Source organism: Lacerta agilis, chromosome 8 (genome assembly GCF_009819535.1).
Source record: "Lacerta agilis isolate rLacAgi1 chromosome 8, rLacAgi1.pri, whole genome shotgun sequence".
In the NCBI taxonomy this organism is placed as follows: Eukaryota; Metazoa; Chordata; class Lepidosauria; order Squamata; family Lacertidae; genus Lacerta; species Lacerta agilis.
In genome coordinates this window covers 2,201,343-2,212,905 of record NC_046319.1, presented here as the reverse complement: position 1 = coordinate 2,212,905, position 11,563 = coordinate 2,201,343, and the positions used below count along the sequence as shown (strand labels likewise).

At 45.4% G+C, this 11,563-nt stretch overlaps 1 protein-coding gene across 1 annotated transcript; it reads right to left on the bottom strand.

Moving 5' to 3' along the window:
- Positions 1-383: 383 nt before the first annotated feature.
- On the bottom strand, positions 384-8,768 carry LOC117050834 (small serum protein 2-like). Its single transcript, XM_033156717.1, has 4 exons — positions 8,711-8,768; positions 3,161-3,227; positions 1,429-1,558; positions 384-495 (listed from the first exon to the last, which is right to left on the bottom strand). The coding sequence occupies exons 1-4, from the start codon at positions 8,711-8,713 to the stop codon at positions 384-386; spliced, it is 312 nt and encodes a 103-aa protein (XP_033012608.1). The 5' UTR covers positions 8,714-8,768.
- Between the last annotated feature and the right edge of the window lie 2,795 nt (positions 8,769-11,563).

Here is an 11,563-nt window from a genome sequence, read left to right as displayed (position 1 = left end):
CTCAACTAACTGTGATGAAAACTATTAATCAATTCAGATCTGAGGCACTGTTAATGGGTGGTTGCCTAGACTGGATGGCTGGGAGGTTGCCTGCTCTTGACGGGGCTAGACAGTGAGGAGGAAGACATTTGGCAGCCCCGCCCCCCAGGCTGAAGGCCCCACACCTGACCTTGGTTAAAGTGGGGTCAGGGTTGGTTACTGCAAAAGAACCCCCAGTCAGCAGAGGCCTCTCTCCGTTTCACTCAGTGGAAATAAAGATGTCCTTTCATTAGCTATGGATTTAATTTTTTATTATTTTATTTTAAAGATCAGAGACAGAGGGGTGTGTAACTCCTGAGTAGTATTCCAGTCCTCATGTATGACAGGAGCAAAAAGCAGGTTTGTTAAGGCATAGGACATGGCTTGGAGGGGTCATCTTGCTTATGGTATCTGTATTCGCATGTTTGGGGATCAACAACTGCTGTGCATCCCTCAATGTGTACAATGCCACCATATCTGGAAAAAAGCACACATAGAATCATAGAATTGTAAAACTGAAAGGGACTCCAAGGGTCATCTAGTCAAACCCCCTGCAATGCAGGAATCTCAGCTAAAGCATCCATTGCAGATGGCCACCCAACTTCTGCTTTAAAACCTCCAAGGAGAGTCCACTACCTCCTGAGGGAGATTTTTCCACTGTCAAACAGCTCTTACTGGCAGAAAATTCTTCCTGATGTTCAGTCAGAATCTCATTTCTTGTAACTTGACTCCATTGGAATGAGTCCTACCCTCCAGAAAACAAGCTTATTCCATCTTCCGTGTGACAGTCCTTTAGATATTTGAAGATGGCTATCATATCTCCTCTCAGTCTCCACTTTGGCAGTTTAAACATACACCAGTCTTCCTCATAGGGCTTGGTTTCCAGACCCTTGATCATCTTGGTTGCCCTCCTCTGCACACCTTCCAACTTGTCAATATCCTTCTTGAAATGTGGTGCCCAGAACTGGACACAGTATTCCAGGTGTGGTCTAACCAAGGCAGAATTGAGTGGTACTATTACTTCCTTTGATCAGGACACTCTACTTCTGTTGATGCAGCCTAGAATAGCATTAGCCTTTTTGCTGCTGCATCACACTGTTGACTCCTGATAAACTTGTGGTCTACTAAGACCCCTAGATCCATTTCCTATGCACTACTGGCAAGCCAGGTGTCCTCCATTTTATGCTGATGCATCTGATTATTCCTGACTAATTAAGGCAAGTGAACTTATCTTAATTTGCACCAGCCATTTGAGGAACGGTGTGGCATTACAACACAAGTGAGAGCCTCCAGCTGCCTCTAGACTCTATCTGCTCTCATCCCTTTCCCTGCTCTGCAGGTAAAGAGTCAGCTGCTGCTGCTGCTGCTATTTTGGGGACAACACTTTCACAGAGGTAAATAACTCTGTACCTGGCACAGCAGCGCATCCCCCTTGGATGGCAGTGACACTCCATGCACTCAGCCGTATTCCATGTAGTCCAAAATGGATGTTTCTTCCCATCAAACTCATCAACACATCCAGATGGAGTCACATTTGGGTCTATGAAGAAGAAGAAGAAAATACCCTTTTAGTTTTATCTGCATTTGTGCCCAAAACACCAAATATCAGCAAAGTCCAGCCCCTGAAATCAGGGGTTTATCTTGGACACTGCCACAACATGCACTTATGAATCTGCAATATAATGACTGATAGGGATGGGTGCATCTGTCAGATTTGGTTTGCATCATATCCACATGACAAGCGCATGATATCTGCAGCTGGTTGAGGGAGAGCCAAAATAATGGACACAGGAAACTGGTATTAGGTTGAATTAGGCCACAACTTTATTGATTGCACGTAACTGTAGGTTTGGCTAAGGCATTGGGCATGCGTCCAGCATCAGACAACCCACATGTTACTTGATAGGAACCCAGTGAGGTCAACCCTGTGCTGGGGAGTCACCCCCCCCCCACGTGGATTGGGTGCTATGACCCTGCACAGGCTGCTTTGGGGAGAGGTGTATTGGCCTATTGGTCCCCCAGTGGACTCCTGGACAGAGTCACCCCTCCTGGACCCCTCTAATGGGGGAGCCCTGCAACTAAGGATCCAGTCCAATGCTTTATCCACCCAATTTGTGACAGTTGCTATGAGGCAAGCAAAAACCTGCAAGACAGTCAGTTTGCTTGCAAGAGAACATTCCTCCCTGGCCCAAATACGGTGACTGAGTAAACCATAGCAAAGTCCATTCACAAACTCCCCCACTCCCCCAATGGGTGTGCCCTACAGACTGGGTGTGTGCGTAGAAAATCCTGTGACAGTCGGCAAAGAGGGTGGCTTGCACCTCACCGAACTAAGAAAGCTTGAGTGTAAATGTCTTTCAAATCAATACTATTTTGATCTGTTGTCACGGGACCCCTTAAAGGCATGGGGCTCATAGGCCAGTGTCTCCGCTGCCTATTTGGTAATCTGGCACTGAGAATTTGGTATTTTGTAAACTACTTAAAGACTATTTAAAGTACTAAGCGATAAATAAGTGATGGAGTCCTAGGTCAAAGGCAGAGCACCTGACTTACATGCGGTCGAATCCTCCACATTTTTAAGCTGGCCTGAGAACTGTCATTAAGAGCCACAATACTGAGTTGGGTCTGACTCTGTATAAAACAGCTTCCTGTATTCCCATACGTCCATGTGCAGAAACTGAAGGATGTCGCTGAAGTGCCTTCCTGAACAGGAGTCCTTGTTCAAGGGAGCACAGCACAGCCACTGGCGGAGGAAGAGGAGTGCGGGGGGCGTGCCATCGCAGCTGCCCTCCCGCCTCCGCTGGGCGCCCCACACCTGCAGGTGGCATGCCTGCCCCCAGGACATGCGCCAGCCCCGCGCCTGCCTGCTCTCCATCCCCTTATGATAGGATAGACTCAATCGACACTATGGTCTTTATTCTGGTTTAACAGGATCCCCCTCCTTAGACAAATTCAACAAAATATTGTTCTGACGGGAAGGTACTTGGGATCTACGGTTCCCAGGATTCTGCACTGGAAGCCATTTAGCTGGTACAATCATGAACTAAGTCTATAGTATGGCTATACCCACAACCTCAGTCTGCCACAACCAGAAACATGTTTGTAGCATGAAATAACGGTGAATAGGCTTTGGCAACATTACCTATTGAGCACATTCCATTGCACAAGGCCAGTGAGAAACAGATGACGATGACGCTCAGCAGGACTTTCTGAAAAAGAAGGACAAAAGGTGTGTGTGGGGGGGGGGAATCACCCAGGGAAGTCTCTGCCCTTCAATTCTGTTTCCTTCATCTTAAAAAACGAAAACGTAAGAAAAACCATACATTTAAAGCACTATGAAAGACATTTCAGTCTCTTTGTAGTTGCATTCACATAGCAGTTCATTTCTTTTTTATTATTATTAAAAATTTAATTGATTTTCCACATTTTGAAACAATTAACACTTATTTTCAATAACATACCTTAATTGACATTGTTTATATAGACTTCCTCAGTTCCCCCCTCATTGGGTCCCTCTTTTAATCCATCTTGAGCAATTTTCATTTTATATCTTAAATCGTATTCCAAACCTTATATATTTTCATCCCTTTATCTTATAGTACACCCCTTAGCCTAGATTACTTCCCAAAAACATCCGTAAATTTAACCATTACATTTTCTTCTAACAATATCTTCTAATTCTAATCCCCCTCCCCTGGACTCAGGGACCCCCAGACATTTCAGCAAATTCCATACAGCCATCCTGTTTCAGTCCTTTTTAACCAATTTAAAATATCATAACCCTTATTGCTGCTTATCCCACACCCCCTCTAACCCATCCTGGCATCCACAGCTCCCTCCTTCCCTCCCGCTGCCTCCCCCCCACCTCTCCAACTGCATCAAAGTGCCTGCCGCCAACATTTTCACTTTCCAAACCTTTAACCACCTTCACTTCCCCTGGAACTTACTCCTTATATAAATCTCTCTCTCTCTCTCTCTCTCTCTCTCTCTCTGAGAGCGTTATTCCTTAGTTCTTTTTTCAAGTCCTTCCGTCCTAAACACAAGTCATGTTCCCTCCCTCTCACTGAGGGAACAGTCCGTAGTTCTTTAAAATCCTCCATCTCCAGGCCAACTGAATGTTCCACATTCTTCTTTTCATACTCTAATGTATCCATTCTTGTTACAATGTCCAAACAGTTCTGTTTTATTCTTTCTATTAGCATTGTCTTCTGTTGTATCTCATTTCTAATTTCCCATAACGGTTCCAAAAATCCCTTTTGAAAGTCAACAGAACCAGTTGTTATGTCTGTAGGCACCTTTCTCGCCTCGAATTTCAAGGGCACAGCCAGGGTTGCAGGACAGGAAATGGCGCCGTCTATCTCACTTTACTTTCAAAAGCAACAATCATAACCAAACTGTTGCGCAGTTAATATTTCAATTCTTTTTTCTTTCATATATCCCTTTATGCAATAAACATTGGCCAGTCCTGTTATTCCGATATCGTAGATATATTCTCATTACTGTAGGCAGTCCAAAACTTCGATAAGAGATAACCAAATTCCTTTATTTTAAAACTTCCAAATAACTCGCTGATCCCTCCAGGCTCCCGACTCCAGTTCACAGGGGGATTTCCCCCAGTCCGCAGCCAGTTTTTACAAGTCTAATCTTTGGGAAATTAAAACTTCCTAATCATCTCTCCAGCTTCTGAATTCTCTCAATGGGGGAGACCGACTTCCGTATTTAAATCTCCACCCTTAGCCAATTACTTCTAACTTTAAAGCCAATGTAATCCTTAAATTTATCCACACACTTATCAAACCTTTATTAGGCATTTTACAAGTAAAACCGCGAGAAAGAGAGTCACATACAAAGACCTTAAGATATATGCAAAAAGACGGCAGTTGGGTACAAATGCCGATTGTGTGTATATATATATATATATGTGTGTAATCTGGGATTTCTTCCTGTTAAGCTACTCCTTGGGGCACTGCTGCCAAATACTTGGCTTCCCCCCGCAGTCACCCTTTGGTCAATGTCAGACAGACAGAATCCAGCGCTTCCACCGTGCTGTGGTTTCAAACCACTCAGGAGGGGGGACAGTATATTTTCACGCAGCCTACTGTACAGTGGGCAATGAAAGAGAATATGCTCTACTGTATCCGGGACATTCAGGGAACACCTGCAGTATCTCTTGTTTCTGGGAATGTTCTGGTATCTACCCTGACAAATGCTGAGGGAAAAACAGCTTCGCGCCGTCAGAGAAAGCGTTGGGTCCGATGTGCCAGGGCCCCAACTCCCTTGCTCTCAGGGGCTCAAAACAGAGCCTTACCGGGGAGGGAGGAGCCCACTTTCGGCACCCGCCGGACTACCATGCCCCCAAAACGCTCGATTTGGGGTTCTTCAGGGGGTCCGCTGCGCTGGAGCGGCTTCCCCCGTCTCTGATGCGCTCACGTCCGCTCTGCTGAACGGACCTGCGACTGATGGCGGCTCCGCAATCAACCGGAAGTCCATAGCAGTTTATTTCATTTCCCCCCAACATCCCCCAAAATGTTAATTTCCACAGCATGTTTGATGTAAAAGCCACTTCCAAAAAAATCAATGGAATATAACACATGTCTATGGGTCTAAACCACTGAGCAGAAGGTCGCGGTTCGAATCCCCGTGACAGGGTGAGCTCCCGTTGTTGGGTCCCAGATCCTGCCCACCTGGCAGTTCGAAAGCACATCAAAATGCAAGTAGATAAATAGGTACTGCTCTGGCGGGAAGGTAAACGGCGCTTCCGTGTGCTGCTCTGGTTTGCCAGAAGCGGCTTAGTCATGCTGGCCACATGACCCGGAAAAACTGTCTGCGGACAAACATCAGCTCCCTTGGCCTGTAAAGTGATATGAGCGTCGCAACCCCAGAGTCTTTTGCAAATGGACTTAACTGTCAGGGTTCCTTTACCTTTTTTAAAAACACATGTCTAGCAATCATTTCTATGTTATTTGATAAAAGAAAAATTTCCAGCCCTATTAACCTGGAGAATCATGGGAGAAAATTGATGAGATTTGGGGTGGAATATAAGAACACAATTTTCAGGGGGGAAGAGAAGCATGAATGAGCATAAAGCATGAGGGAGTGATGACATGGACCAATGAGATCTGTTGTTGTGTTACATCACGGCCATTCATGTGAATGAAATATAGTCACACAGGATCTAGTTAAACTAGGGAACTTGCTCCCCTCCCCCGGGGAGGCAGGGATGGCCACCAGAGGACTGGACACATTCATGGAGGAGGAGAGGACTTCCATTGACGACCAGTCACTGTTCTGCCTCTGCAGTCAGTCATCTGCCAAAGTTGTGACGTTTGCTATGAGACAAGCAAGAGCCAGTGGACCGGCCAATTGATCCGCAGGAAAAATTCCTCCCTGGCTGTGAAAAATATATATAGGTTGTCTTTTCAGATTGCTTTCACAAAATAAAAAATGCTTTTAAAATTATTTATTAAGGTCACAAGGCTATAGGACTATAGAAGCTAGGGCGTAGGTTGCTATTGCTATTTCAAAATAGCTGTGGCTAAACATTCTGTAGAGTCTTGTTTCTTTAGAAATCACGAGGCTAGGGACCTTTTAGTAAGAAAAACAAGTTGTTGCATTTTTCTGAAAAAATTGGGTCACTTTAGCAACCTTATGGTCAGGGCCCGGCTTCTGGCAAGAAAAGATGTTGCCATGCTTCAAACATAAGTCAAAAATAAAGAATCCAAGAACTCTGGCCAGGCGGGAAATCAGTGTTAAAGTCTTCAAACACTTTTATTATTGTAGTATTGAAACAAATTCCAGTTGAAATAAATTCCAGGACAAGGCCCTGTTTCGCTAATTCTTCGTCAGCTGGAATGTTAAGAAATCCTATGTTAGAAATAAATCTTATAATACTTATAAGTGCTTATATGCATTATACCCTTTCGTGAAGCCATTAGTTATACAGTTTATAGCAAATAAACTGTATAAATAGGTAAATGGGTACCGCTCCTGCGGCAAGGTAAACAGCGTTTCTGTGCGCTGCTCTGGTTCGCCAGAAGCGGCCTAGTCTTGCTGGCCACATGACCCGGAAGCTGTACGCCGGCTCTGTTGGCCATTAAAGTGAGATGAGCGCCACAACCCCAGAGTCGGACACGACTGGACCTAATGGTCAGGGGTCCCTTTACCTTTACCTTTAAGAGTGGCATTCATACCTGTGGTTTGACAAAGTCAAAGTGCTTAAAGATGATGTTCTTAACCATTATCTAAGGAGGAGTCTGCTGGAGATGAGGAGGAGAAATAAAAAGCTTCTGGAACACACACACACACAGACACACACACACACCATGACTATCACCAACAGAGTCCTCTGTGCATAAACATGCAGCCTGAATGGGTTCTATGCAGAGATCTATTGAGCTTTCAGGAAAATGCATGTAAGCTTAAAAAGTCCAACAAAACATGAAACTTAGTGAGCAACTAAGATGTACAGATGGTTTCTATCTACAAAGAACTAGCTCAAATGTATAAGAATGTATCGAACAAATGTTGGAAACGCAAGAACTGTGAGGGGTCATTTTATCACATGCGGTGGATCTGCAGGAAGACCAAGGCCTTTGGGGACATGATACATAATGGGGGGGGGGGGGATGAACTGACCTTTCCCAAGAGGCCAGAATTCTTCCTGCTGGGGATATTAGGAAGCAAAACTGCAAAGAAAGCCTCAGCTGTATTTATGTATGTAAGTACAGTAGCAAGGATTCTCAAATCATCCTTCCCAATCTGTGTTGATTCTCGCAATGATGTGGGATTATGGAAGCTCAGGCTTCAAAATCACGTGGGGATCACCCCACATAAGGAGAAAAGGCTCCCCATTGCAAAGGAGCCCAACCCCAATGCATGGGGAGCAATGGGGCCAGTTATAGGGGTTGCACTTGTAGGACCAGGGACAGCTAGACTGTCTCCACTGTCATGGGCACAGCCAGGGAGATGCTGGGGGAGCAACTGCCCCCCAAACCTAACTAACCAATTGCATCACAGATAACTCGGTTTTGCCCCACCCCCAACGAAAAACCTGCCCCTTAAAATAAATCCTGGCTAGGCCCCTGTCCTCTGTACCCCTTGTATGGTTGGAATCGTGGAGGGATGGACATTGGCCCAAGCACCTGCAAACTTGCATTGAGGCTAACACCGAGAGACTGAGCATTTTTAAAACATGGCACAGAATTACCACTCTAAAATAGTCAGAATCTGTGTTGGGGGTGTTTGTGACACCTCCCCCCAAGAAAAAATGAATTCTGCACTCAGAAATGTTATGCTAGTTAACTTGATTTGTAAAGGTTTTCAGAAGCCTACTTCTAAAATCTAGGTTTCATTAAAAAAAAAAAACTGCAATCCTCTGCAAAGTTCCAAAGAAACCATCAGGAAACCATGAAAGGTCAGCAAGCACAGCAGATAGATGGTCCAAAGGTCAAAGAGGACAGAGAAATGTTCAAGCACCTTCTCCTTTCGCTGCTGATCCGTGTAAATCTGCCTTCCATCTGCATCCCTTCCAGCATTTTACAAGATCCAATTGCAAGAAACTGTTGCACATAACACCACAATTTGTTGTAAGCAGCTCAGAGTGGCTGGGACAACCCAGATGGATGGCATATTATTATTATTATTATTATTATTATTATTATTATTATTATTATTATTATACAATCCTACTTACCATCCTGGCTTTTCGATGAAGAAATTCTTCCAGGCAAGACACAGCTGCTTCTCCGGAGGCTGTTCCTTTCAAGTGACTCCAGGGAATCTGCCTCCCAAATGTATGCAAATATGGGGCCAGAGATGAAGCTGAGGAGACTGCCTCCATCATGTTGCAATTCTGGTGTACTAATGTGTCCAAAAAAAAAAAAAGTTAACGAGAAGAAAATATTTGCTTCAGACTTCAGTTTGTGTTCATTTTGAAGAATGGCAAACAGAAGCCTCTTGAGGAATATTTGAAACACAGCTTTGAGCAACAGTCTTTAACACTCCTCCAGCCTATTTGTGGGCAGAGAAAGTGGGATTTCATTGAATTTCTCCAGGGAAAGGAGAAATTGTCCAGCATGTCTTACCATTAGCATAAGTAGGATCACAGCCTCTTTGCTTTCCCTTCCTACGGTTTGCAGGAGGAGCAACTCTGTTGGAAGCCTGGGCATCCTTTTGCATCATCCAAAAGTGTTGAGGCCATTTCCCTTCCCCTGCTTGGGCTGCCTGTGGAAGAACTTTCTGAAAAAGTGGGAGACCTAAAAGGTATCATTCCCATTTGCCTTTGCTGCCCATGGAAGTGGCAGGAGACATTTTCTTGTAGGCAGGGGCTTTTGAAAAGCAGGGAGGAGTGGCAGGGCTTGTTTGCCCCCTCCTGGCCAGGCAGCTGCTCTAGCCATAGAGGAGTTTTTGGAAAGGGATATATATGAGAGCCAGTGTGGTGTAGTGGTGAAGAGCGGTAGACTCGTAATCTGGGGAACCGGATTCGCGTCCCCGCTCCTCCACATGCAGCTGCTGGGTGACCTTGGGCTAGTCACACTTCTTTGAAGTCATTCAGCCCCACTCACCTCACAGAGTGTTTGTTGTGAGGGAGGAAGGGAAAGGAGAATGTTAGCCGCTTTGAGACTCCTTTGGGTAGTGATGAAGCGGGATATCAAATCCAAATCCAAACTCTACTCTATGTCGTGCTGGAGGAAGAAATGCGGAATCCACCCACTCGCTGTTCTAATTGTTCAGTTTTGCTGCCAGCCACATGCAGCAGTGGCAGGCAGCTACTTTCCTCCCTTTTTAAAGTGTTTGTTCGGATAGAGAGGAGTGCAGGAATTGCCTGTTGCTTGTGTTGCTGCCTGCCAGCCTTAAATGGCTCAGGATCACAATACCAAGGACTGACTCTCTTCTACTGGGTCAGGGGCTGGACTGAGGAGGAATGGTGGGGACCCCCCTCCTTCTCCTGAACCTTCCTGAGAACAGGAGGGCAGTATAGATTTAGAACAGTGGTTTGCAGAAGGGCATAGTTGAGAGGCTGCAGAGGGCAGAAGCTGGGAAATATTGGGAGAAGAAGAGCAGGAAGAAGCAGCAGCACCAGGGGAGAGACAGCTGACAGACTCAGTGTCCTTGGAAAGGATTCCTGACCAGCCCCCCTTCCAGGGCCAGGTGGGCATTGAGGGTAGTAGAACAGAGAGCTCAGAGGCAGAAAGCTGAAACTAGCCGATGCAGGAGTGACGTGGAATAGGGGAGACTTGGAGGGGATGGGACTTGACTTGGAGCAATGCCATTATTTGGGGAGGCAGCATTCCTCTGTCACTCTTTGTGAATTATTGAACATATTGCTTGGTAAGAACTTTCATCGTTTCTCTGCCTCTTGGCTGCCACCGTGGGAGGGATCTGATTCCCCAAAGCAGGACCTTGCAATCATCTTCTGAGGACCTTCTTCATGTGTCTCCTCCCCAAGAGGTCCAGTGGGTGGGAGAGGTGTTCTTCTTTCTTTTCTCTTCCTGTTTTTAGTATGTATTTTGTGTATTTATTTTGTATTTTTTTGCTGTCAACCACCCTGAGATCTTTGGGTGGAGGGCAGTATACAAATGTAATATAAATAAATAAATAAATAAATTTTAAAAGGTGAGTCTCTGACTCTTCTAGGAAGAAAGTTATGAAGTGGGGGTCTTTTTGAAATGGAGGGAGCAGACATGTCAGGGGCTGCTCTGGCCACGGAGGAGTGTTTTTTTGTTTTTTTGTTTGAAAGTGTGTGTATAGGGTGAGACGGGGCACATTGGTGCAAGGGGCACATTGATACACCAACAATCTTTCAATTTTGAGAAACATTATTCATGTCGTGACATCACTAAAACTTGTCAATACATGTGTGAGTTCAACAGTTGCGACCGCACCACCCACCAGTTAGTGTGTGTTGGGATGCGGAGCAGTGCAGGAATTGCCTGTTGCTTCTGTTGCTCCTTGAGGGCCTTTTTGAAAATGCAGGGGTGGGTTGGAGGAAGAAATAGGGGGCTGCCATGTTTCTTTTCTTTCCTGCTGACATATGAAGCAGGCAGCTACTTGAGAGGTGCCTCAGTGGCATATGAGAGAGAGGGGAGGATATGGCAAACTTTTCTTGTTTCTGCTGCCTGCCGTACAGCAGAGATTGTTGCAAAGCTGTTGCGGGAGGCCACCCAGTTCAGAGGCATCATCAGCCCCATGATCTACTTTTACCTAATTTTCCCCAAGCTGTTGTTGTTGGAGGCATTCTTATAAACTTTCCCAAGATAATTCTCAAGTTGTTTTGGGAGGCAGTACAAAAGTATCATCAACATCATCATCATCATCAGCAGCAGCAGCAGCATTGTCATCGTATTTCCCCCTATAGTTCCCATTTGGGGGGGGGTGTATTTCAGAAGCATATCACCACCTTTTCCTCCTGCCTGGCCCTCAACAGGAATTGTTCCCAAGTTGTTTGGGGAGGGGAATCACAGTGCAAACCCAGAAATATTATTGTTGTTGACTCACACCCCCCCAATGTCGACATAATCATATTTGTTTAAGTGAAGGAAGAAGG

Bases quoted from the DNA above. Each gene is read 5' to 3' on its own strand.
- LOC117050834 (XM_033156717.1), bottom strand. The intron at 1,559-3,160 runs GTAATGTTGCCA...TCTTCTTCATAG, and splicing joins CAATGGAATGTGCTCAATAG to ACCCAAATGTGACTCCATCT. The intron at 496-1,428 runs GTACAGAGTTAT...GCTTTTTTCCAG, and splicing joins GGGATGCGCTGCTGTGCCAG to ATATGGTGGCATTGTACACA.